The sequence below is a fragment of the Haematobia irritans genome, chromosome 1 (genome assembly GCF_050003625.1).
Source record: "Haematobia irritans isolate KBUSLIRL chromosome 1, ASM5000362v1, whole genome shotgun sequence".
Taxonomy (NCBI): Eukaryota; Metazoa; Arthropoda; class Insecta; order Diptera; family Muscidae; genus Haematobia; species Haematobia irritans.
Genome location: NC_134397.1, coordinates 264,898,598 through 264,925,768, shown reverse-complemented (window position 1 = coordinate 264,925,768; position 27,171 = coordinate 264,898,598). Strand labels below are relative to the sequence as shown.

General features: G+C 32.2%; 2 protein-coding genes and 1 long non-coding RNA gene across 4 annotated transcripts in view; all 3 read left to right on the top strand.

The window, feature by feature from the left end:
- Positions 1 to 1,794: 1,794 nt before the first annotated feature.
- LOC142219699 (uncharacterized) lies at positions 1,795 to 2,329 on the top strand. The gene is made up of 2 exons (XR_012717711.1): positions 1,795 to 2,059; positions 2,127 to 2,329. It is a non-coding gene; the product is annotated as an uncharacterized LOC142219699 (long non-coding RNA).
- A 409-nt stretch (positions 2,330 to 2,738) lies between these two features.
- Gpdh1 (Glycerol-3-phosphate dehydrogenase 1) overlaps positions 2,739 to 27,171 on the top strand; it is a 58,504-nt gene continuing 34,071 nt past the window's right edge. The window contains exons 1-3 of one of the 2 annotated variants that reach the window (XM_075292411.1): positions 2,739 to 2,880; positions 10,747 to 11,308; positions 11,488 to 11,665. In XM_075292411.1, the coding sequence (XP_075148526.1) occupies positions 11,265 to 11,308; positions 11,488 to 11,665 (222 nt within the window). In that variant the 5' untranslated portion in view covers positions 2,739 to 2,880; positions 10,747 to 11,264. The remainder of the gene's footprint in view (positions 2,881 to 10,746; positions 11,309 to 11,487; positions 11,666 to 27,171) is intronic. The other variant, XM_075292419.1, reaches the window with a different exon arrangement.
- Positions 9,123 to 10,059, top strand: LOC142236129 (uncharacterized). Its single transcript, XM_075307389.1, has 2 exons — positions 9,123 to 9,732; positions 9,791 to 10,059. The coding sequence occupies exons 1-2, from the start codon at positions 9,123 to 9,125 to the stop codon at positions 10,057 to 10,059; spliced, it is 879 nt and encodes a 292-aa protein (XP_075163504.1).

Sequence of the window (27,171 nt, the reverse complement as noted above, 5' to 3'; positions counted from 1 at the left end):
CAATTTTTGGCTTAATAACTATTTTCTCAGTATTTAATTTTTGTTTTTATTTAAATAATTTATAAGCAGCTATTTGCGCTTGGTGTTTCAATAGTGGTGGAAAAATACTTTCATGTACACTTCGTACTTTTTGATACATTTCCCCATCACAGTTGGCGTTTTTTGTAGTGTCACTTATGCGCTTTACAGACTATCAGTTAGTGTGTAAATATAACCATAGCGATAGGCGGTAGGCGAACACTTATTTACGTGTATTTCTTATGGGAAGCCCAAAATCCGCGACGGAATACTGTGACGGCTAGCGGCGTGTCGCTAAATTAAAACTTATTCTAACTCCTTGGCGAAAACTGGTATAGTGTTACAATCGCTTATCAATTTTTTTAACTCACCACTAGGAATTGCTGTTGCCTGGACACGTGTAGATTATTTTTTCTTGAAATAACTCAACAAATAACAAGCCATTGTATGTTTTTATTCAACTTCATTTTTTAATATTGTCAAAGCATGCTGTATTGACAACATTATTCCGGACGCCAGTGCTCGTTTCGAACATATCCCATATATTGTGCACATTATAAGATCCCTGCCAGCATTTCAAAGTTCCATTTCAACCTCATCGTTACCACAGACTCGTAAATGTCACTTCAACCATCATGAAAAGGTACATCAAAAAGTACATGCAAGTAATTTGCCATCCCTACCGTTAAAAAAGCCATTTTTTTTGTGAAACGCCAAGCGCAACCAGCTTGTTATATTTTAATTAAATAAAAACGAAAATAAAGTTCTGAAAACATAGATTATACGCTTAAAATTGTGAAAGGTATATTGGTGAACAATTTGGTGATTTTCCAAATGGAATAAAGTGATTGTTTTTCAGATATTTTACAGACACGCTGCCTCCATGGAATAAAAACACTGGTTGATAGACGCAGCAACATGTAATTCGCTACTTGTAACTCAACATCATCATTAATGCCAAAAATTATGTTAAATGTAATGTGATAGTGGTATAAATGTTATATTTTTAAGAATTTGTAAATGTTTAATCAAATTAATAAATATCTAAACAAACGTGTTTTACTCGACCACAATGATTCTTTTACAACTATCTTAAAATGCACTTTTTCTGATTGTTTGGAGGGTCCCTTATTGGCGTCGTTCTAAATTGATCTATAAAGGCACCTAATAATTGCACTCATGCGAAACATTTTTGTAGTAACTTGGCGTGGTACAACTTCTCAATAGTGACGGAGCTTTTCCGACGAGTTTTTGATGTCGTATATGATTGTTTTCGACGTAGTGGGGATTCTCAAAAGAGTCCCCAAATTCAAAAAATGTTGGCAGGGATATGTCCGAAGGCATAATCGATACTGCTGCATGTTTATTCCGGACGGAATGTCGGTGTTTGTAAAGAATCTTACAGTGTGTCGGATCGATACGACTTGTCGGCGATGACTAAATAATCGGTAAATGTGTTATCGATCCCATAAACATGCATCAGTATCAATTATGCCTCCGGACTTATCTTATAATGTGCACAATATATGGGATATGTTCGACACGAGCACTGTCGTCTGGAATAACTGATATCCTGTAAAGCGCATAAAGCGCATTACGAGTCTGTGGAAGCGATGGGAGTGAAATCGGAACAATGCAGCGATATCAGGTGCTTTTAATTGTTGCAAAATAGACGCATAATAAAAATACTCTAATAACCCTTTAATTTAGTAACTTGAAACGGCACAACTTCTTTTGGTGGGTGGGTTTCAATTTAAAAAAAATTTTGACGGTATATCCCTGCCAGCATTTCAAAGTTCCATTTCATCTTCATCGCTACCACAGACTCGTAAATGTCACTACAACCATCCTACTGTGATGGGGGGCAGCATATCATAAAGTACAAAATGTACTTCATACATGTATTTTGCCATCACTACTTTTACAAAAGCCATTTTATTTTTTGTGAAACGCCAAGCGCAACCAGCTTGTTATATTTTATTTAAATAAAAACGAAAATAAAGTTCTGAAAACATAGATTTTACGCTTAAAATTGTGAAAGGTATATTGGTGAACAATTTTTGATTTTCCAAATGGAATAAAGTGATTGTTTTTCAAATATTTTACAGACACGCTGCCTCCATCGAATAAAAACACTGGCTGATAGACGCTGCAACATGTAACTCGCTACTTGTAACTCTACATCATCATTAATGCAAAAAATTATGTTAAATGTGATGTGATAGTGGTATAAATGTTATATTTTTAAGAATTTGTAAATGATTAATCAAATTAATAAATATCTAAACAAACGTGTTTTACTCGACCACAATGATTCTTTTACCACTATCTTAAAATGTGCTTTTTCTGATTGTTTGGAGGGTCTCTTATTGACGTCGTTCTAAATTGATCTATAAAGGCACCTAATAATTGCACTCATGCGAAACCTTTTTGTAGTAACTTGGCGTGGTACAACTTCTCAATAGTGACGGCGATTTTCCGACGAGTTTTTGATATCGTATATGATTGTTTTCGACGTACTGGGGATTCTCAGAAGCGCCCCCAAATTCAAAAAATGTTGGCAGGGATATTGTATACTGTGTAAATGTGATACTGCTACAACTTGTGCATGTCCTTAAAATGGTACAAATTCGCTAATTTGGCCATCACTGTTGGATAACATGCGCGCTTATAGGAACGTTTTTTTTAAAATATTTTTTGGAACGCTATTGAATTATGTTGTACCATCTACCCATCTGTCAATGATACTATTTTCCGAACGGACATAGTTAAATATTTTTAAATTGTAAATATATTTGATATTTATACCTCGTCAAATGTCCAAAAAGAGTAAAACTATTAAATGATGAATATTTTAGTTTGGTGAGCATATTAAGTGATGTTTTGTAGTGTCGTTGATCGAAAGAGCCGTCACTGTGAAGTGTGTATTTCTACTTTCCATCCGCCCCCTTATCAAGCCGGTGTATTTTGGCAAAAAGTTAATTACATAGAAAATATTTAGTATTGCTTCGCTTGTGGAAAATCATTTTTGTTAAGTTGTTTGTTTTTCAGTAGTAGTTTTCGACAAATTTCAGGAAACATTTCGTCCTACTCAAGGTCATGTTAGTTAGGGTAATATATACAGAAGGAATCCAATTGGATAAAATATTCACAAAAATTTACCAATTGGAAAAAATCTACGAAATCTGTTCAATAAATTTTGATTTTAAAGAAATGGATTGTTTGAAAAATACAAGGGCCTTAAAAGTCTACTTACCAGAAACTATGTACCTGATTTAATTGATCTCCTTACATTCATAAGAAAGGCCAAAATTGGCCAAATATAATGAACACAACATAATAAATTACATAGTCCGTTTGGACCTAGGAATCATACACATCATGACAGATAACATACACACATATAATTTACTAAACATATCCATCAATGAACACAAACCATCACATCCCAGCAAAAAAATTTGGAAGTTCTTCCAAAGGCACAGCTTTAAAAGAACTTCCAAAAGATGTACCCCAAAAATGTTCTTTATTTTAACTACACAGGAAGTTCTTTTAATTCAATTATTTATAACTCGCATGTTTCTTATTTTTTAATGGGTAAATTTAATTTTGTTGCTTGGTTAAAAACAGTGTAAGAATTAATAAAATTGTACAAATTATTGAAAATTTGTCAAAAAAAATTCTAAATCCATTCAAGAAATATTGCGAATTTTTCGAAATATTTTAATTCAAACGTTTCACCCAAGCTTTAGAATGAATTAAATCGTAAAAAATTATACAAATTTTTTATTTGGCAAAATATGACAACATTTATTAATTCTCATTCAAAACACTGAATTCGAATCACAGCGTAAGAAGTGATGCAAATTCAGTGCATCGGCTGTTGAAATGGTGGACATACGTCCTATGACAAGCCCATGTTAAATTCATCGCTTCTACGCCAATTTTTTTTGCACTACTTCCGGATCCAAAAAGAATATTTTCACTACTTTTTTGGCGACGCGTTTATCGCTGGGATGTAGGATGTAGGACACCTGCTCGAAGAACCCTGGCGTATGCGAGAATCTATCTCCGCCAATTAACCAAAGTCCAAGAAAAGAAATGGATTGATGGAAGCTACTTGATCGGATAAATTTCAATGCCACCAAAATATAATGTGGTAAGATAATTCGATTCGTGAGTTGTAGCTGACATTGGCCATATCTCCGTTTATGACTATGAAATTTGCTTCTACATACTCTGGGCACAATGGAAACAATTTACGGTACGGCTCAATGATTGCTTTGCTGTCTTGGCACTAACGCAATACTAATTGCCCTTGTACGATTTTGCCTCAAAAATGTTGCAATTTATAAAGCCATCACCAATCAATATAGGCCCATAATTTTTTACAAACCCCCAAAATAAACTTGAGTACTTATTTCCTGTTTGATTTCCTGAGTGATCAGAGACAGTTGTTATATTTTATAGTTTGTGATTACCTTTATTTTCTAGCATTGTTTGTGATACATTCATTAAAAAATTGTTAGCACATTTTTCATGCGTAATAAACAGGGAGCCACAGTAGCGCAATGGTTAGCATGCCTGCCTTGTGTACAAAGGGTCAATCCCAGTTTCGGCCAACCATCCACAAGTATTTCAGCGGTGCATTATCCCCTATCAGTAGTGCTGGTGATATTTCTGAATGTTTCAAAGCTTCAAAGCTTATTGGTTTAACGACAATGTGGAACGCCGTTCGAACTCGGCTATATAAAGGAGGTGCCTTGTCATTGAGCTACTACTACTTCTTTTTCCGTCACTGTGTTCCACATTATTCCAAACGAAATCGCCACAAATGAGCCTGAAATATCTGGCAGCCACTATTCCTACTGGGCAAACAATTTTGAACTATAATTTTTACATTTGCCCTATAAAGGGTGATTTTTAGGAGCTATAGGAAAAGTTTGGTATACTCTTGGATCTTGTTGGATAGATGTTGAGTAACTTATAGTATAATTTAACATAATTCACTCTTTTTTTCTATTCGCTCACAATTTTTTTGTTTTTTTTTTTTTTTAATTTTGGTGTATACGAATATAAATAGTGTTTTTTTCTCTTCTTATACCCTCATTTTTTTGTTATTAAACAGCCTTAAGAAAAGAATTGGAAAACATAAAAACTGAAAAAAATATTAGAATAATTAAATTAATAAAATAAATTAAGTAAGTTTTTATTAGAACTAAATATTATTGGAGCTAAATATTTAAAATAAAAAAAATCACATCTTGTATTATTGTTATTTTAGTAGTAATAAGTTCTTTTTTATGTCAGTGTTGTTTTTCTTTCCATTGTTTATTAGTAGTTGCTCTCACTTTGTTTTAAAGTTACTTTTGTAGTTTTTTTTATAACCGTTTTATATTGGCCTAAAGTCTTGGTTATTTTTACAATAAATATAAATAATAGAGTGACCGCAACTTATATGGAGCAAAAAAAAAATGTCGGAATCTTATGCTCCTAGTGGCACCAGGTCGCGTTTTCGAAGCTAAAGGCTGGCGTAACTCGGTTTGACTCAGCGACGAGCGGCACGTGTTATCGTCGTTAAATCGGGCTCAAATTTTGGCTATCCCAATATCTGGAAAGGGGATTCATTTTGTGGGGTTAAGGCGAACAAGATTCCGACATTTTTTTGCCCCATATAAGTTGCGGTCACTCTAATAAATAAATAAAAAATAAATATAGGCCCACAAAAAATCTAATCCCGAAATAAAATGTATACCGAACTCGCCTCTCAATAACTCCATGTTTGCGAGTGCTGTGCTATAACAGGTTGGCTGATAAGTCCCCGGTCTGAAACATAGATGGCGTCGCTACTATTAAATGCATATTATTTTTATATAGTACCAACCTTCAAATGATTTGTGTCAAAATTTGACGACTGTAAGGCAATTAGTTTGTGAGATAGAGCGTCTTTTGTGAAGCAACTTTTGTTATTGTGAAAAAAAAAATGGAAAAAAAAAGGAATTTCGTGTTTTGATAAAATACTGTTTTCTGAAGGGGAAAAATACGGCGGAAGCAAAAACTTGGCTTGATAATGAGTTTCCGGACTCTGCCCCAGGGAAATCAACAATTATTGATTGGTATGCAAAATTCAAGCGTGTTGAAATGAGCACGGAGGACGGAGAACGCAGTGGACGTCCGAAAGAGGTGGTTACCGACGAAAACAAAAAAATCCACAAAATGATTTTGAATGACCGTAAAATGAAGTTGATCGAGATAGCAGAGGCCTTAAAGATATCAAAGGAACGTGTTGGTCATATCATTCATCAATATTTGGATATGCGGAAGCTCTGTGCAAAATGGGTGCCGCGCGAGCTCACATTTGACCAAAAACAACAACGTGTTGATGATTCTGAGCGGTGTTTGCAGCTGTTAACTCGTAATACACCCGAGTTTTTCCGTCGATATGTGACAATGGATGAAACATGGCTCCATCACTACACTCCTGAGTCCAATCGACAGTCGGCTGAGTGGACAGCGACCGGTGAACCGTCTCCGAAGCGTGGAAAGACTCAAAAGTCCGCTGGCAAAGTAATGGCCTCTGTTTTTTGGGATGCGCATGGAATAATTTTTATCGATTATCTTGAGAAGGGAAAAACCATCAACAGTGACTATTATATGGCGTTATTGGAGCGTTTGAAGGTCGAAATCGCGGCAAAAAGGCCCCATATGAAGAAGAAAAAAAAAAATTGGCTGCAATGAAGAGGTGGTCGCCGAAACTGAGGCCTATTTTGAGGCAAAACCGAAGGAGTACTACCAAAATGGTATCAAAAAATTGGAAGGTCGTTATAATCGTTGTATCGCTCTTGAAGGGAACTATGTTGAATAATAAAAACGAATTTTGACAAAAAAATGTATTTTTCGTTGTTAGTCCGGGGACTTATCGGCCAACCTGTTATGTGACACCGTTTTGTTGAAACCAACTGTCAGGCAAGTCAAGCTCTTGCATTTTGGCAAAAAACAAAAAAGTTATATATCATCACATCGTAGCACTTAGTTACGTTATCTTTGAAGGAGTATGGTCCAATGATGCTGGCAGCCCATAAACCGCACCAAACAGTGACGTTTCGTATTATGTTTCACCGTTAAACATCTTCAGTTTTTTATCTATAATTTAACCATCCTAATCCTATACAATAAATGCAAATATTACCCGTTGATAACTGGTGCATTGATTGTAGGTACGTTTTTAATAAACTGGACATGGACCAGTACTCTATTCTAGGCCCTGAGTAATTAATGAGAAATTTAGACAAGTATACACATGTATATTTATAAACTATATAAATCAATGCTAGGTAGAATAGAAACGATTTTTAAATAATAAATATCCTCTATATACTTACTCGGTGTTGCCTTAAAATTATTTACATTACAATTCCCTTTTCAGCCAAAACCAATTTGTCGAATTTTTCCAGTCGATTTGTTGAGTTTAATAACCACTAAATGTTGATTTCGAAAAATATCAAATGTTGATTATCAAAAAATTTCAAGTGAGCATTATATATTGCTTCATTATTTTTATCAAACTAAATTTTAATTAAAATTCTAAACTCAATGCCTTAGAGTTTCAAATTGTCATTATTTCAAAATCACAAACAATTGATCGAGTTTTCAAAATTCCTCAGAAGACCACCTTAGTTGGTATTGTCCTTCAATTACCAATCTCAACTACATTTATCTTTTGAAATAAAATACCTTAAAATATTACCAATGCTATCGAAAGACTTCACTTGGATAACAAGTGTATATCGTCATATGAAATCAAAAAAGGCGTAAGTTACAAAAAATTCTAAATCGACTTTTTGATTGATTACTATGCACCGCATCAAAATACACGGACCTGCTAAGTTTTACAGTCATACGACTAAAACCGGCGATTTTATTAACAAAATTCTAAAAGCCGTAACTGCAAGCGCAAACATTTCATAAACCAAACAGGTAACTTACGCCTTAAAAAAAAAAAACTAACGCAATAGAAGAAATAGAATAGAAAAGAAACAAACAAGAGAAGAGAGGCATTCAATGGGTTTTTAAAAAACAGTTAGGTTTTGTTTTGTTGTTTTTGTAATTAGAGATCTTTCTGTTTTGTTATTTTTGCATTTTTGGTAAGCAGTTTGTCTTTCTTTCATTGTGTTTCTAAGAAAACATACTTCTTAAAGCAAGCAATTCATCAAAGTTAAATAAAAAAATCTCGATTAAAGTGCATTTATTAAAAATGAATATTGAAAAAAATTTAAATATGTCAGTAAAGAAAAAAAAAAAACAAATCAAAGACATTTAAATGCTAATGACCGAATGACTGGTAAAATGTATACAAGCCTCAATAAAGGAATTGTGTGTGTAAAAAATCCTCGAATAATGGGGATAAGATGTCAGTCTAAATTTTGTGAAAAGAGCTCATTGCGTCATTGCTCCCACTTTGCTGAAAATATACGCCAACAAATATTTGATCGATTTTGGAATATGACTTGGGGAGAAAAAAAGTGTATGTAAGAAGTCACGTGGTCGTTTCTGAAAAAGCACGAAATAGGAACATTTTTTCAAGGCGATCGCTGTCCAAATGTTACTATTTGCAAGCTAAGGCAACTCGTATCCAAGTTTGCCAGAAAATGTTTACTTCAACTCTTGGAATAACTGAAAAAACTGTACGAAATTGGGTAGATGAAATCTTTTTAAATAAGGAACAGCCGGATAAAGTTATTCCGAGAAGAAAGACCTCGATTAAAGATAAAAAATACGAGAAGCGTCATAACTTTTTAAAAAATTGGTTAAATGATATTCCGAAGCTTGAATCCCATTACCGAAGACAGTATACCAAAAAACTTTATTTGAAAACAGATTTTAAATCATTCAGCCAAATTTATAAATTATATTGTGAAGAATGCATTAAAAATAGCGATGATGAAGTTTCAGCAGTATCGTATCCCAAGTTTATGCTTATAATAAAAGAACAAAATATTTCATTATTTAAACCAAGGAATGACATGTGTGATACTTGTGTATCATATGAGGCAAGAAACATAACTGAGGATCAATATATCAGTCATAGATCAGAAGTTGATGCCATGCGAGAAGAAAAAGCAAACGATGTCGAAAATGCAAAGTCTGGAATTGTCTTATTATTATGCATGGATATGCAAGCCGTAAAATTGATTCCTCAAACAAACGCAAGTGCTTCATATTATAAAATGAAACTGCAAGTACATAACTTCACTATTTATAATATCATTAGCCATGAATCTGACAATTATATCTGGGATGAATCTGAAGGGAATCTGGTAGCGTCTACTTTCACAACATGCATTATAAAACACTTAAAAAATTGTATACTTCAGTCACCAGATATTAACCATATTATAATATATTCGGATGGCTGCTTTTATCAAAACCGCAATGTCATATTGTCGAACGCATTAATATCCTTGTGTATTAACAAAAACATAACAATTGAGCACAAATATTTAATAGTTGGACACACCCAAATGGAATGTGATTCAACTCATTCGTTAATCCAAAGAAAAATAAACAATAAGAAAATTAATCTACCTTCTCAATTCGTTGAATTTGTTAACGATTCCCGTAAATATCCATTTCCACTCAACACCCATCATCTTACTCATTCATATTTTCTGGATTATGATTCTCTTCCTAAGCTTTACTCCTCCATTCGTCCAGGTAAAATTGTGATAATACATATTTATGACCTGTAAATACTATCAAAAATATTTTGCAGGAAAAATTGCTGGAGATCCCACCGTTAACATGATTCGAGCATTGGGATACGATACGTCTGGAACTATTTACTTTAAAACAAACATTAAAGAGGAATATGCAATTCTTCCAAACCGAAAAGCAAAAGATACTCATGACAACCAACCTTCTCCATTACATTCTCAGAGAATAAAAATTTCTAAAAAAAAGTGGGAACATTTCCAGGATCTTAAATCCTTCATACCAGAAGATTGCCATGATTTTTATACAAATTTTCCCTATCAAAATTAGCAATAAAACAGTATCCTATACTACATTATATTTTTTATCTATTTATGATATGAAATCTTTTTACTGAAAATGTTTTTTTTTTGCTGAATTACTTTTTATGTTTTGTTTACTATAAGTATGTTAATAAAAAACATTTATAGTGGATCTATTTAATGAAGAACATAGTAAAACATTTCCTAAATCGTAGCAAAATTTTTTTATTGTAACTTACGCCCTTTTGGGTTTCAGAAAATCTAATCCTCATAAGGCGTAAGTTTCATAGCTCTGTATATAATACAAAAAATTAAAATTTTTCTTCAAATACTAATTCGATAGTAACAACTTAGCTTAACCTAAAAAAAAATTTTAAACAATTTGGTCTATTATCCATTTTAGGAAGTTTTTTGTTTCTCCTGTAAAATTTTTGCAATGTAAGTTACGCCTTTTTTGATTTCATATGACGATATATAGCATTTTTATCAACCAAAAAAAAAATAGGAATGTATCGTAAAATATATTCCTTATCATTTACATTGTGAAGGGATTAGATATAATATCATTCATTAGTATCCCATAGTCGTACTTGTCTAGTAATTTATGTTATTATCCATTACGACTACATATGGAGAAGACAATCCTTTCAATGCATGTTAAAACTCATATCAGTTTTTAATATTTTTGTTTCCTACAAATGCATTCCTCTTTTAGATGGAAAGACGAGTATCCAAATGAAGATTGCCCCCCCACATACACAAAACCCTATTTTGTAGGCCGACCACATGTTAAGAGAAATAAGAGAACCATTGCTGAGGAGATTCATAGTAGCCACCCTATAGCCAACGACACAACCAAAACAGAGAATAACAGCCAGCCAATACAAAGAGTATCTACATATATATGCTCTCATAGTGTTTCAGATTGTGGTGCAGCAGCGAATGTCTACGAGTAGAGTAACGACACTAAAAAATAAAATTAATTTTTTCTAGTCAGTCGTAGTTGCTGCTTCGGCCGTGTTTAACGTGTCATTTGATGTTCGTAGGAAAAACGCTCACTAAAAGAAAAGTAACAACAACGTATTAACGCAATCTTTGCAAAAAAACAAAAATAAAGAGCGACAAGTGAAAAGTACAACGTAAAGTAAACAATTAACGCTAATTTTATTAAATATTAAATCTCATTGTAAAAACTATTAACAAGTAAACAACAAATCAAAAAAAAAAAAAAAAATGGCACAAAAGACCAGCGTTTGCATTGTGGGATCCGGAAACTGGTAAGATTTCCGTTCTTATGGATAATTAGTTAATAAAGATGATGCATTTTCTTGTAATTTTGCAATAAAAAAAAAAACTAATTATATAATATCTCTTTTGAAAATGCAAACCAAGCAATAGGATTACAACATCACTATAACCTTTTAACCAAAACTGTTTATTTTTTATTTTCTTATAGGGGCTCAGCCATAGCCAAGATTGTAGGTGCAAATTGTGCCAATCTTCCAGAATTCGAGGAACGTGTCACCATGTATGTTTATGAAGAAATGATCGATGGAAAAAAATTAACAGAAATTATTAATACCACCCATGAGAATGTTAAATACTTGCCTGGCCATAAATTGCCCCAAAATGTGGTAAGTAATTGGTTTATTTTTGTTGGTTATTAATTCTAGATTATCCCAAAATTGGTGAGAGAATAATAGGTCATCTGACACTGGAGTATGATAACCCTCATATAAATAACGATAATCATAAATACCATTTAGCAATTGTACTAGGCAACAATGTTTCTTTTCTATTTTTAAGTGTGAATCATTAGTAAATTTAGAATAGAATATAAAAAAAATAACTACATCTTCTTCAATCATATATTTTTGTGTGTGTTTTTTTGCGATATTATAAAGAAATGCAATGGGATAATTTCGTAGGCTGCCATAAAATTGTTGATACTTAAAAAAAAGTCTAGCTAAATTAGTTTGAGGGCGTACCGGTTATTTCCTTAACATGCGGCAAAAACAAACTTGTTTTGCAGATTTTTACATAATCTTTTGTTAGTTTGAATAAAGTTGCAAAACTCTATAGCTTTGTCTAGTCTTGCTTAATGGTTGAAAAAGATGCTGCAAATTAATTATACAGAAATGTGTGTGTGTAACAGAATATCCAATTAATTTAACCTAATTATTATGCGGTTGTCATAGCATTAGTAGAGGGGCTCGATCTTTTATTGTTCCATAGACTAATATACGATAGCAGTAAGAAATATTTTCCAAAAATGTATTCAACAGTTACACACACAAAAAAAATTCAGGAAATTTTTCCAATTAAAATTTTAATTGAGTTTTAAAAAATATTCAATTAAAAATGTAATTGATTCAACAAATTTTTTAATTGAAACAAAAATCAATCACAATCAATAATAGTATCAATTAATTTTTTAATTGGATCAATTAACTTTTTAATTGACCTTCAATTAATTTTTTAATTGGAACTATAATTTCTGTGATTGAAGACATTTCAATTAACCCTGGACAGTCATCCTTCGTCAAAATGACGACGCGTAATTTCATTTTCGATTTAAAATGCATTTTAGTCGTTTGGGAAATCATAAATTTAAGTTATACTAATTCAACCATTTTACGAATTTTTGTTTTATACTAATTAAAAACAAATTGAATAAGAAAATAAACTCAATTTTGGTTCTCATTTTTGCTTACGATGTAAATTATAGCGTCTTGAAATAAGTCGTAGTCAAAATGACGAAGGATGACGTTAGTGTATAAAAAATAAGGATGACTTTCCAGGGTTAAAAATTAATTGGATCAATTAATTTCGCGATTGAATCAGAAAAAAAAAATTTTGTGTGCAGGCTTAACAAAATACATCATTGAGATCGTACTGGCCGTATTCATAAACCCTCAACCTTCGATTTGAGGTTTTAATATACGCCATAGAAAATCTTAATTATTTTTAAAGAAAAAGAAATTAAATAAAATCTAAGAGGTGGGTATGTGTAAAAGTGGGGAAATGTTATACCAAAAAAGTTGCATAATGGAATGGAATGAAAGGGACATTTTATGGAGGGCTAAGGTCGTTATTTGTGAGGATTATACACAGTGGTGGTGAAAAATGGTTCAAATTGGAAGGAATAATTCTAATTTCTATAGGAAATTAACATATAAGATAGAAATTGAATCTCTCACCCCGCCAGATCTACCCTAAAGCCTATGGAAATTTGTATTAGACAACAATGAAATATATGTCTATTTAGGCTTGAGGAGCTTGGTATCTGGCAATGTCTTTTCAATATCTTAATAATACCAATTCCTTAATCTGCATGTCCAATAAGCTCGTATTAAATAATATTGTAATAAAAGGTAATTTCATGAAATGTTGTTCAGTTAATCCTTACATTCTTGCTAAATGATATGTAATATTATTAGACCGAGGGTTTACATTTTTTTCATTTCGGTCTTGCCAAAAATTTGTTCGCACTTATATAGCGAAATTTTATCAATATGAATTTACGAAAGTCAAAACAAGTTGGTGCTAGAAAAAATAAAATTCCGCCAAAAATTTCAACCCTAAGGTTAAAGTGGCAGCCCGATTAAGATTCAGGCTCACTTAGACTATTCAGTCCATTGTGATGTGATGAAAATTTCAACCATGGTCAGATATCCAATTACAATTTAATTTCCAACATTCACCACAAAATGTACGAACATAAAATTTTGGAGTTCTGATATAATAAAAATAGAAAAAGTGAAATCAAAGTTTTTTTTTAATGGTTATTTTTAAAAATAAATATAAAAATTAAATAAAACCTTACAGGATTTTTTGAGTGAGTATTTTTATACCCTGCGCCACACTGTGGAGCAGGGTATTATAAGTTAGTGCATATGTTTGCAACACCCATAAGGAGACGAGATAGACACATGGTGTCTTTGGCAAAAATGCTCAGGGTGGGCTCTTGAGTCGATATAGCGATGTCCGTCTGTCCGTAAACACATTTTTGTAATCAAAGTCTAGGTCGCAGTTTTAGTCCAATCGACTTCAAATTTGGCACAAGTATGTGTTTTGGCTCAGAATAGAACCTTATTGATTTTGGAAGAAATCGGTTCAGATTTAGATATAGCTCCCATATATATATTTCACCCGATATGGACTTATATGGCCCCAGAAGCCAGTTTTTTACCCTAATTTGCTTAAAATTTTGCACAAGAAGAACAATTAGTACTATAGTCAAGTGTGCCAAATTTTATTGAAATCGGTTCAGATTTAGGTATAGCTCCCATATATATCGTTCGCCCGATATGGACTAATACGGTCCCAGAAGCCAGAGTTTTACCCCAATTTGGTTGAAATTTTGCACAGAGAGTAGAATTAGTAGTGTAGTCAAGTGTGCCAAATTTCATTGAAATCGGTTCCGATTTAGATGTAGCTCCCATATATATCTTTCGCCCGATTTACACTCATATGACCACAGTGGCCAATCTTTTACTCCGATTTAGTTGAAATTTTGCACAGGGAGTGAAATTAGCATTGTAGCTATGCGTGCCAAATTTGGTTGAAATCGGTTCAGATTTAGATATATCTCCCATATATAGATTTCGCCCGATTTACACTCATATGACCACAGAGGCCAATTTTTAACTCCGATTTAGTTGAAATTTTGCACAGGGTGTAGAATTAGCATTGTTGCTATGCGTGCCAAATTTGGTTGAAATCGGTTCAGATTTAGATATAGCTCCCATAAATATGTTTTTCTGATTTCGACAAAAATGGTAAAAATACCAACATTTTCCTTGTAAAATCGCCACTGCTTAGTCGAAAAGATGTAAAAATGACTCTAATTTTCCTAAACTTCTAATACATATATATCGAGCGATAAATCATAAATAAACTTTTGCGAAGTTTCCTTAAAATTGCTTCAGATTTAAATATTTCCCATATTTTTTACTAACATTGTGTTCCACCCTAGTGCATTAGCCGACTTAAATTTTGAGTCTATAGGTTTTGTAGAAGTCTATCAAATTCTGTCCAGATCGAGTGATATTTAAATGTATGTATTTGAGACAAACCTTTATATTTGACGGATATGATATGGTATCGAAAATTTAGATCTACAAAGTGGTACAGGGTATAATATAGTCGGCCCCGCCCGACTTTAGACTTGCCTTACTTGTTTTAAACTGGAAATGCATTCATTGCGGACATATAATTCTTCAACTTTCACCATGACTTATGCTAGTGAATTAATTTCACAAGGTAGTAGGTATGGGAAAAAGAACATATGTGTAGCCACTTTGCTAAAAAATACCTATTAGGATACTATCACTCTAATTTGGGTATTTTTGTGAAAATTCGCAATTGTTGGTTATTTGATGCACTTAAATACAAGACCAAATATGAAAATATGATATAAAAAAAATTTTTCGATATAATCCATGCTAAATATGGCTTATACACAGAAAAAAATATCACCAAAATATTTTAAATTAAAAAGTTAATTGAAGTTGAAAATGTTTTCAATTAATTGATACAATTAACTTTTTAATCACGATAGAAACATTAAGTTAATTAAGTCAGTGATTGAAATTTTCAAAATTTTTAATTAAAAAATTAATTGATACAATTAACTTTTTAATCAAATTCGGAAGACTAATTCAGTTAAAAAAAGTGCTGATTTTTTTTAATTTTTATTTAAAAATGTATTTGAAACAATCATTTGTTAATCCAAATAAAAACTCTAAGCCAATTCAGAAAGTAATTAAAAATAGTTACCTTTTTTAATTGATAAATTAATTGAGTTTTGTAATCAACATCAATTAAATTTTTAATTGAATCAATTAAAAAATTAATTGAAATTTGCTGAAAAAATAAATTAATTTGTTAATTAAGAATTTTTTCTATGCACAATTAAAACTGTGATTGATACTATCATTTTCGTGATTGAAGACATTTCAATTAAAAAATTAATTGGATCAATTAATTTGGTGATTGAATCAGAAAAAATTTTTTTGTGTGTATTCATCACTTAAATATAGCCTACGATTTAAACTTACAGGAAAAAATTCTGAATGCTCAAGTAGGAAAATCTGGGTATGGACGTATATGAAGGTCGAGACTATTGGGGTCCAAAGAATTTTGGTTTATCCCATCTTTTAGCTTTGCCTTCCCCCAGACAAAAAGGACGATAACTTCATTATTCTAATATTGACAATGAATATGACTAGATCATCTAAGAATTTCTCTCTGAGAAAGATCGGTAATCGACCATCAATTGATCCGCATGAAATTATATCGTCCACACTATGGTAGGGTACTTGCACGTTATCGGTGATAACTCATGATTTGACTCGAGTCGACCCTTCATAATATATGAGGGAGGCTAAATTACATAGCACAAGTTTTACTGGATTGCATTAATCCGTTGAGCTACTGTGATCAATAAATATAAATTGACATGCTTGATATAAGACTTTTTTATTTTGGAAACCCCTCATTAATTATATTTTTATTATTATTAATCGGAATAAATATATAATCCCTGATATTTATTTAAATTGGCTAATGTTTATGATTGATCTGCCCAAATTACCAAAAATACTATATTTACATTCTTATCAATGTGTTCTCCATAAAAGTGATGACATTTAAATTCTATCTATAAATGCATATTTATTGGATTAAAGTACAATATTAGGAAAAGGGGTTTTAACTAAATTTATAGATATAGCAAAACTTCAAAGGTTAACTAATAAATTTCTAAAATGATTTCACCTACATTTCACCTTTTCGCCCCCATTTTCAGGAAGCTCCGTTAGTGCTACGTTAGCTAACGAACTTTTAAACCGTACTAAGGACATGTATGTCATCATGTCCATATATTCCATATGCTAGTTAGGAACTTAACTGCTAAAAATTGTTCTGTTAAAGTTAACCGGAGAGAAGATATTTCGATTTTACTTTCTGTTAACTGGGAGTTAAAGTCTAACGGAGATACATGAAAATGGCCGTAAATTAAATAAGTTAGTCCTGATGTAGAATTTTTATTCAAATAATCACACAATAGCTGTATTGTTTTTTTTTCGAAACGTTATGGGGAATGTTTTGAAAAACAAAACATGATAGACTTTTGCGTTTGAACCAATTGTGGAAGGAGTTTTATCACTCTGATTTAGGTATCTCCAAAACATGCATTCTGATCGTATCAACTGCTTTTTCAGGTGTCGATTTTACTTTCTGTTAACTGGGAGTTAAAGTCTAACGGAGATACATGAAAATGGCCTAAATTAAGTTAGTCTTGATGTAGAATTTTTATTAAAATAATCACAAAATAGCTGTATTGTTTTTTTCAAAACATTCCCCATTAAGATTAATAGACTTTTGCATACGTTTGAACCAATTGTGGAAGCAATTTTGCCACTCTGATTGAGATATCTCCAAAACATGCATTCTGATCGTATCAACTGCTTTTTCAGGTGTCGAAAATCGTTGACCTCTCATTTTGTTTTTGTCGTACGGGAATAAAAAGAAGTCATTCGGTGCCAAGTATACTGCGGATCGATATCAAATCGATGTTTTGAGTGCTAAAAAACAGTTTTATAAGCCGATGTGTGATTTCTTGGAAGACAACCGGCAAAACATGATTGTTTTTATTCCAATTTTTTTGAATTTTTCATCTGATTTGTCAGATATTTTAGTAACAAAATAAGTCGATTTTTCGAAAATTTTAAAATTTAGATATTTTTTTTTTATTTTTGAGAAAGTCCCAAGGTGATTTTTTCATAATTTGGAGAAGTTGATTATTTGCAAACTTGGCTTGTTTTGAAAAAAGTTGACTTTTGACATACATACACAATTTTGTTGCCTTTTGATAGAATCCAAATGTTTAAGTAAATGAAAGTACTTATACTCTGCGCCACACTGTGGAACAGAGTATTATAAGTTAGTGCATATGTTTGCAACACGCAGAAGGAGACGAGATAGACACACGGTGTGTTTGACAAAAATGCTCAGGGTGGGCTCCTGAGTCGATATAGCCATGTCCGTCTGTCACACACATTTTTTGTAATCAAAGTCTAGGTCGCAGTTTTAGTCCAATCGACTTCAAATTTGGCACAAGTATGTGTTTTGGCTCAGAATATAACCCTATTGATTTTGGAAGAAATCGGTTCAGATTATATGGACTTATATGGCCCCAGAAGCCAGAGTTTTACCCTAATTTGTTTAAAATTTTGCACAAGAAGAACAATTAGTACTATAGTCAAGTGTGCCAAATTGTATTGAAATCGGTTCAGATTTAGATATAGCTCCCATATATATCTTTCGCCCGATATGGACTAATACGGTCCCAGAAGCCAGAGTTTTACCCCAATTTGGTTGAAATTTTGCACTAGGAGTACAATTAGTAGTGTAGTCAAGTGTGCTAAATTTGGTTGAAATCGGTTCAAATTTACATATAGCTCCCATATATATCGTTCGCCCGATTTAAACTCATATGACCACAGTGGCCAATCTTTTACTCCAATTTAATTGAACTTTTGCACAGGCAGTAGAATTAGCATTGTAGCTATGCGTGCCAAATTTTATTGAAATCGGTTCAGATTTAGATATAGCTCCCATATATAGCTTTCGCCCGATTTACACTCATATGACCACAGAGTCGAGTTTCTATTCTAATCTCAATTAAGAAAGGTAACATAAACGACTTTTCGATTATTATGTTTCAAACTTGGTCAATTTTGGTCAACATTAAAACTCGATTAGTAAATTTTGGACAAGATCAATTGGTCAACTTTCCCAGCATATTTGAGTAAATATTGAAAAACATTAATAATTGTTAAATTTAAGATTACAATAAGTAATAATTAATTGGCCACCTAAGGCTTCGAATTACAAAATAAAATCAAATTAAATTAAGTCGACTTATACATTTCGGCTTAGATACCGTCCATTTGTATCCCTACCCTTGATATTCTATGTATAGGTGTGTTTGGGCAAAATGCTTTTATACTGTACACCACACTGTGGACTAATGTATTAGAAGTTAGTGTATAGATGTTTGCAACACCTAGAAGGAGAGGAGACATACACATGATGTAGGCCGGGCACTGTGTCGATCTACACACAAAAAAATTTCACGAACATTTTTCCAAATAAAATTTTAATTGATTTTTAAAAAATATTCAATTAAAAATTTAATTGATTCAACAAATTATTTAATTGAAACAAAAATCAATCACAAAAATAATAGTATTAATTAATTTTTTAATTGGATCAATTAACTTTTTAATTGACTTTCAATTAATTTTTTAATTGATACTATCATTGAAGACATTTCAATTAAAAATTAATTGGATCAATTAATTTCGTGATTGAATCAGAAAAAAAATTTTTGTGTGTAGCCATGTCTGTTTGACTTCGCATTTTTACTCCAATCGACTTCAACTTGGCTTTAGTATGTATTTTGGTTCAGAATAGAACCCCACTAATTTTGGAAGAAATCGACTCAGATTCAGATATAGCTCCCATATATATTTTTCACCCGATTTACACTCATATGACCAAAGAGCCCATATTAGTACTCCGATTTATTTTACTAACATTATGCATCGTTCTAGGGTTCAAATCTTAAGTGTAAATTTTTTTTTCCAAATCGGTTCAGATTTAAATATATGTATACGGGAATATAATCCTTTATTTATAGCACTCGAAGAATTTGAAAGATTTGAGATGGTATCGGAAATGTTGTTCTACAAAATGGAGCAGGGTATAATATACCATAGTCGGCCCGCCCGACTTTAGACTTTCTAACTTGTTAATCTGGAGTTTAACCATGCAATTTCCAATGCAAGTGTATGTACACAGAAAAAAAATATCACCAAAATATTTCCAATTAAAAAGTTAATTGAAGTTGAAAATTTTTTCAATTAATAAATTAATTGATACAATTAACTTTTTAATCATGATAGAAATATTAAGTTAATTAAGTCAATGATTGAAATTTTTAAAATGTTTAATTAAAAAATTAATTGATACAATTAACTTTTTAATCAAATTCGGAAGACTAATTCAGTTAAAAAGTGCTGATTTTTTTTTTTACTTTTTTAATTAAAAATGTATTTCAAACAATCATTTGTTAATCCAAATAAAAACTCTAAGCCAATCTAACTACACAGAAAAAATATCACCAAAATATTTCCAATTAAAATGTTAATTGAAGTTGAAAATTTTTTCAATTAATAAATTAATTGATACAATTAACTTTTTAATCATGATAGAGACATTAAGTTAATTAAGTCAATGATTGAAAATTTAAAAATTTTTAATTAAAAAATTAATTGATACAATTAACTTTTTAATCAAATTCGGAAGACTAAGTCAGTTAAAAAGGTGATGAACATTTTTTAAAATTTTTAATTAAAATTTTTTTTCAAACAATCAATTGTTAATCCATATAAAAATTCTAAGCCAATTCAAAATGTAATTGAAAATAGTTACCTTTTTTAATTAATAAATTAATTGCGTTTTGCAATCAACATCAATTAAATTTTTAATTGAATCAATTAAAAAATTAATTGAATTTTGCTGAAAAAATCAATTAATTTTTTAATCAAGAATTTTTTCTATGCCCAATTAAAACTGTGATTGATACTATCATTTTCGTGATTGAAGACATTTCAATTAAAAAATTAATTGGATCAATTAATTTGGTGAGTGAATCAGAGAAAAATTTTTTTGTGTGTAATATTGTTAGATTTCGTTAATATTGGTAAAGGTTAATTAAGTGGACGATTCAAATGACAAATTCAAATGATACAGAAAAACCCAACAATTTGTTTTCTTTTATGAATATTTGTAATCGTCATCTTTAGCATGAAAAAAATTTAAACAAGATAAATATTAAAAAAAAAAACAATTATGTGAAAAAGATATTTTTTTTCTTCGCAAAAAATATATACTCGTAAAGAGTAAACAAATAATTAGAACATTCTCGTTGCTAGTAATTAATTCATAAAATGTTTTATGAAAATATGACAAGATTGTTGTTGGACTGCCAATGGTTTTTTTTTTATCAGCGACGAAAACACCGTGGACAAATAAACAATGAACACACAATATTAATTATCTTGGGTACTTGTTATAGTCATTATACCATAACCATGAAGCAATCGAATAAATTCACGATACACATTGACTTTGACTTTTACACCGTCCTGTTGCTGATAACCCAAATATTGGAGACTTCAGTTTTTTAAAATATATTTAATCATATACATTTTCCTAGGCTGATTTTTGTTGTAATTTTTTTATATAACAAATTTCTATTAAATGGGCCAATTTTTTGAGAGTTATTATTCAAACCAGTATGTGCTCCATAAGAATCTGAAAGCCATGAAATATTTTTCATCGAAACATACGTAGGGTCTTCGGTTGCAGCAAAAAATGGAAGATTTTGTTCATAACTTTTTTTTTATAGTTCGTTCTTACTAGATTGTTTATTATAATAAGAAATAGGATTGCTCTCAAAACCCTCTAATGTCCAATCCTTCGTTAAATCAGAAAGCTTTTAACAAAACACTCCTTAACCCAACAAAAATGGATAAAATAAAAAGAAAACTTAGTTAAAACTGTTCAGTTTAGTTTTCTTCCATTTGTGTCGTTAACAGTAAATATTTAATCAGCTGGGGCATTAGAGGGTTAAACTAAGACGTTTTATTTTATTTTGTATGCAGCACCGCCATCAATATATTTATGTTCGAAAATGCTTTATTAGATTCTGAAGATATTGTTCTAAAGTTCATCTGTCCAATTGGGTAACTAGTTTTGCATTTCTTTGTGGACTTTGTCATATTAGCAACGAGTCTAGTGAATCTACTTTTGTGTTCTAATGTTTTTTTTTTTTTTTATAAAAGTTCAAAGTATGAACAGTTATTTATCCAGACACTTATTCTAAAATTCTAAATCGATATAACGATGTCCGTCCTTCTGTTTTAATCACGCTACAGCCTTCAATAATGTCTTTTTGTCTGCAGGCAGGTCAAATTCGTAGATAGGCTACATCGGCAGACGTTTCTATATAGCCCCCACATAAACCAACATCGTGATTTGAGGTCTTTAGCATTGATACATCGCGATTTCTATTCGATTAGTCTGAAATTAGAAATCTAAAGGTATTTTCGGCCTGCAAATAGGTAGGCCAAATATTGTTTGTATTGGTCTAATATAGACCAATCTCCCGAATTGATTTCCTAAACTTCTAGAGACCGAAAATTTTATCCGATTTTTATCGGTCCATGTTTTGCTATAGCTCCCTTTATAACTACCTTTCTACCTATTTGATTTCTGGAGCGTCTATACGCTCCAATTACTATTGGATTTGCCTGAAATTTAAAATTTAGAGAAACTTTAAGTTCACTACACAGAAAAAAATTTCACGAAAATGTTTCCAATTAAAATTTTAATTGAGTTTTAAAAAATATTCAATTAAAAATTTAATTGATTCAATACATTTTTTAATTGAAAACAAAATCAGTCACAAAAATTAATAGTATCAATTAAATTTTTAATTGACCTTCAATTAATTTTTTAATTGATACTATCATTTCTGTGATTGAAGACATTTCAATCAAAAAAATTAATTGGATCAATTAATTTCGTCATTGAACCAGAAAAACATTTTTTGTGTGTAATAATATCGTATTGAGTATCGATCTACATTTTGGCCTAGTATATGCTACAAAATATTTTCCACATTTGTGGGTAATATGATAATACATAACAGTTTGGCTGATAAGTCCCCGGTCTAACAAAGAAAAACACATTTTTTTTGTCAAAATTCGTTTTTATTATTCAACATATTTCCCTTCAAGAGCGATACAACGATTATAACGACCTTCCAATTTTTTGATACCATTTTGGTAGTACTCCTTAGGTCAGGCCTCAGTTTCGGCGATCACCTCTTCATTGCAGCAAATTTTTTCCCTGCGAGCATTCTATCGAGGTCTGAGAACAAGAAAAAGTCACTGGGGGCCAGATCTGGAGAATACGGTGGGTAGGGAAGCAATTCGAAGCCCAATTCATGAATTTTTGCCATCATTCTTAATGACTTGTGGCACGGTGCGTTGTCTTGGTGGAACAACACTTTTTTCTTCTTCATATGGGGCCATTTTGCCGCGATTTCCACCTTCAAACGCTCCAATAACGCCATATAATAGTTACTGTTGATGGTTTTTCCCTTCTCAAGATAAGCGATAAAAATTATTCCATGCGCATCCCAAAAAACAGAGGCCATTACTTTGCCAGCGGACTTTTGAGTCTTTCCACGCTTCGGAGACGGTTCGCTGTCCACTCCGCCGACTGTCGATTGGACTCAGGAGTGTAGTGATGGAGCCATGTTTCATCCATTGTCACACATCGACGGAAAAACTCAGGTGTATTACGAGTTAACAGCTGCAAACACCGCTCAGAATCATCAACACGTTGTTGTTTTTGGTCAAATGTAAGCTCAAGCTGACATGAATGAATGATATGACCAACACGTTCCTTTGATATCTTTAAGGCCTCTGCTATCTCGATCAACTTCATTTTACGGTCATTCAAAATCATTTTGTGTATTTTTTTGATGTTTTCGTCGGTAACCACCTCTTTCGGGCGTCCACTGCGTTCACCGTCCTCCGTGCTCAATTCACCACGCTTGAATTTTGCATACCAATCAATTATTGTTGATTTCCCTGGGGCAGAGTCCGGAAACTCATTATCAAGCCAAGTTTTTGCTTCCACCGTAATTTTTCCCATCAGAAAACAGTATTTTATCAAAACACGAAATTCCTTTTTTCCATTTTTTCACAATAACAAAAGTTGCTTGATAAAAGACACTCTATCTCACAAACTAATTGACTTACAGACGTCAAATTTTGACACGAATCATTTGAAGGTTGGTACTATATAAAAATAATATGCATTTAATACTAGAGACGCCATCTATGTGTCAGACCGGGGACTTATCAGCCAACCTGTTAATATCATTCTCGTAACAGTAATCTATAAAATATGGAAACGCAATTCCATAATAAAACCTATCATAGGTGAAAGTGGCAGCCCGATTGAGTTTCAGGCTCACTTAGACTATTCAGTCCATTGTGATAAAAACCTATCATACATTTATCATCATAGGTGCGAATTGGATATATGACAAAAGAAATGTAATTATAAAACAAAAAGGCAGTCATTCATAACGTTAGGTATAACTTACGTAAATAAATAAAACGCCATTCACTAAAAACGAAATTGCAATCTGAAAACATCTGAGCTATGATTCAATTGTGTACTAAGATGACAATAAAAATGTGTAAAATTTACTGTTTACTAAAAATTTTAGAAAATATTAACGATTATTAAAACCCTAAATAGGCTAAATTAATTAAGCTAAGTTATAAATATTGACTTCTTTATTCTGAAGACAATCTCTTACATATTATCCAATTTAACCCAACCACCCCCCAAAACTGGAAAAAAGTAAACAATTTGTAGTATTTCAATAATCCATTTTAAATAACTTTGAATAGGATTTCGAAAGTAATAACGTGAGCAAAGAGTAAAATGAATTAATGGCAAGACTGTTTATAACATCTGGGGCAAATTTATTTACTTTTATTTTCATTGTGTAATTTGAAGCCACATAGCGGCCAATTTATATAAATTATAATGGACTACTAACTATGAATAAAGTACAATTCAAATTCCTTGTCAATATCATTATCATAAATATACCTTTATGAGAAATTACGATTCGGAGAGATTAACCAGAGAATCCTGCCAATACCTCAACAACACCAACTTCTAATTTCTGAATGATACTTTTTTTATCTCTGTGGATCTCTTTGCCTTCATCAATACAATTCATTCACAACGCTTATTAAGAAATCACTTTACAGATTTTGTTCTCAATAGTCTATCTTTATACCCTGCGCCCCACTGTGGAACAGGGTATTATAAATTAGTGCATATGTTTGCAACACCCAGAAGGAGACGAGATAGACAAATGGTGTCTTTGGCAAAAATTCTCAGGGTGGGCTCCTGAGTAATCAAAGTCTAGGTCGCAGTTTGGTCCAATCGACTTCAAATTTGGTACAGGTATGTGTTTTTGGCTCAGAATAGAATTGATTTTGGAAGAAATCGGTTCAGATTTAGATATAGCTGGGAGCCACCGTGATGCAATTGTTAGCATGCCCGCCTTGCATACACAAGGTCGTGGGTTCGATTCCTGCTTCGACCGAACACCAAAAAGTTTTTCAGCGGTGGATTATCCCACCTCAGCAATGCTGGTGACATTTCTGAGGGTCTCAAAACTTCTCTAAGTGGTTTCACTGCAATGTGGAACGCTGTTCGGACTCGGCTATAAAAAGGCGGTCCCTTGTCATTGAGCTTAACATGGAATCGGGTAGCACTCAGTGATAAGAGAGAAGTTCACCAATGTGGTATCACAATGGACTGAATAGTCTAAGTGAGCCTGATACATCGGGCCTAACCTAGATATAGCTCCCATATATATATTTCGCCCGGTATGGACTTATATGGCCCCAGAAGCCAGAGTTTTACCCTTATTTGCTTAAAATTTTGCACAAGAAGAACAATTAGTATTATAGTCAAGTGTGCTAAATTTTATTGAAATCGGTTCAGATTTAGATATAGCTCCCATATATATTTTTCGCCCGATATGGACTAATACGGTCCCAGGAGCCAGAGTGTTACCCCAATTTATTTGAAATTTTGCACTAGGAGTACAATTAGTAGTGTAGTCAAGTGTGCCAAATTTTATTGAAATCGGTTCAGATTTAGATATAGCTCCCATATATAGCTTTCGCCCGATTTACACTCATATGACCACAGAGGCCAATTTTTTGCTCCGATTTAGTTGAAATTTTGCACAGGGAGTAGAATTAGTATTGTAGCTATGCGTGCCAAATTTGGTTGAAATCGGTTCAGATTTAGATATATCTCCCATATATAGCTTTCAACCGATTTACACTCATATAACCACAGAGGCCAATTTTTAACTCCGATTTAGTTGAAATTTTGCACAGGGAGTAGAATTAGCATTGTAGCTATGCGTGCCAAATTTGCTTGAAATCGGTTCAGATTTAGATATATCTCCCATATATATGTTTTTCTGATTTCGACAAAAATGGTCAAAATACCAACATTTTCCTTGTAAAATCGCCATTGCTTAGTCGAAAAGTTGTAAAAATGACTCTAATTTTCCTAAACTTCTAATACATATATATCGAGCGATAAAAAATAAATAAACTTTTGCGAAGTTTCCTTAAAATTGCTTCAGATTTAAATGTTTCCCATATTTTTTTACTAACATTGTGTTCCACCCTAGTGCATTAGCCGACTTAAATTTTGAGTCTATAGATTTTGTAGAAGTCTATCAAATTCTGTCCAGATCGAGTGATATTTAAATGTATGTATTTGGGACAAACCTTTATATATAGCCCCCAACACATTTGACGGATGTGATATGGTATCGAAAATTTAGATCTACAAAGTGGTGCAGGGTATAATATAGTTGGCCCCGCCCGACTTTAGACTTTCCTTACTTGTTTTTCTTATTTATATGCCTCGTTTTGGTGCTCCCTTGCTTCGTTTCTAGCAAACCTTTCCAAGGACCTTTGTAGAGATACATTAACAAACCCCTTTCTTTTGTCACATTGCATACATTTTAATTTAAATGTTGGCGCCTGAATGTATGCAAATAATTTTTTGGGAATTAGAAAACGGTAAACAGGGTTATCGTCCTGCTTGTTAGCTTAACAAACATCGACCTTAGACGAGCTAGCTTAGACCAAACGATTGGTTTCAAAGTTTGTACATCATTCATGCTCTTTATATGAGAGTGCGTCACTTTGCATTAGGGCTGTCACCCGGGATAAATCCCGTCCCGAAATCCCGGGATTTTAGTCACGAATCCCGGGATTTTTTTATTGTTAATCCCGGGATTTTTCGGGATCCCAAAAAACTAATTCAAATTCGTTAAATGTGTGGCTTCTTAGCATTATTTCTTAATAAATTGGTGTCTTCATCCCGACAAAATTCGTTAAATTCGTTACTTTTTTTACATTATTTATTAATA

Excerpts from the sequence above, each read along its gene's own strand:
- LOC142236129 (XM_075307389.1), top strand. The coding sequence starts at position 9,123 with ATGCGAGAAGAAAAAGCAAACGATGTCGAAAATGCAAAGTCTGGAATT. Across the intron at positions 9,733-9,790 it reads TTACTCCTCCATTCGTCCAG|GAAAAATTGCTGGAGATCCC; the intron begins GTAAAATTGTGA and ends AATATTTTGCAG.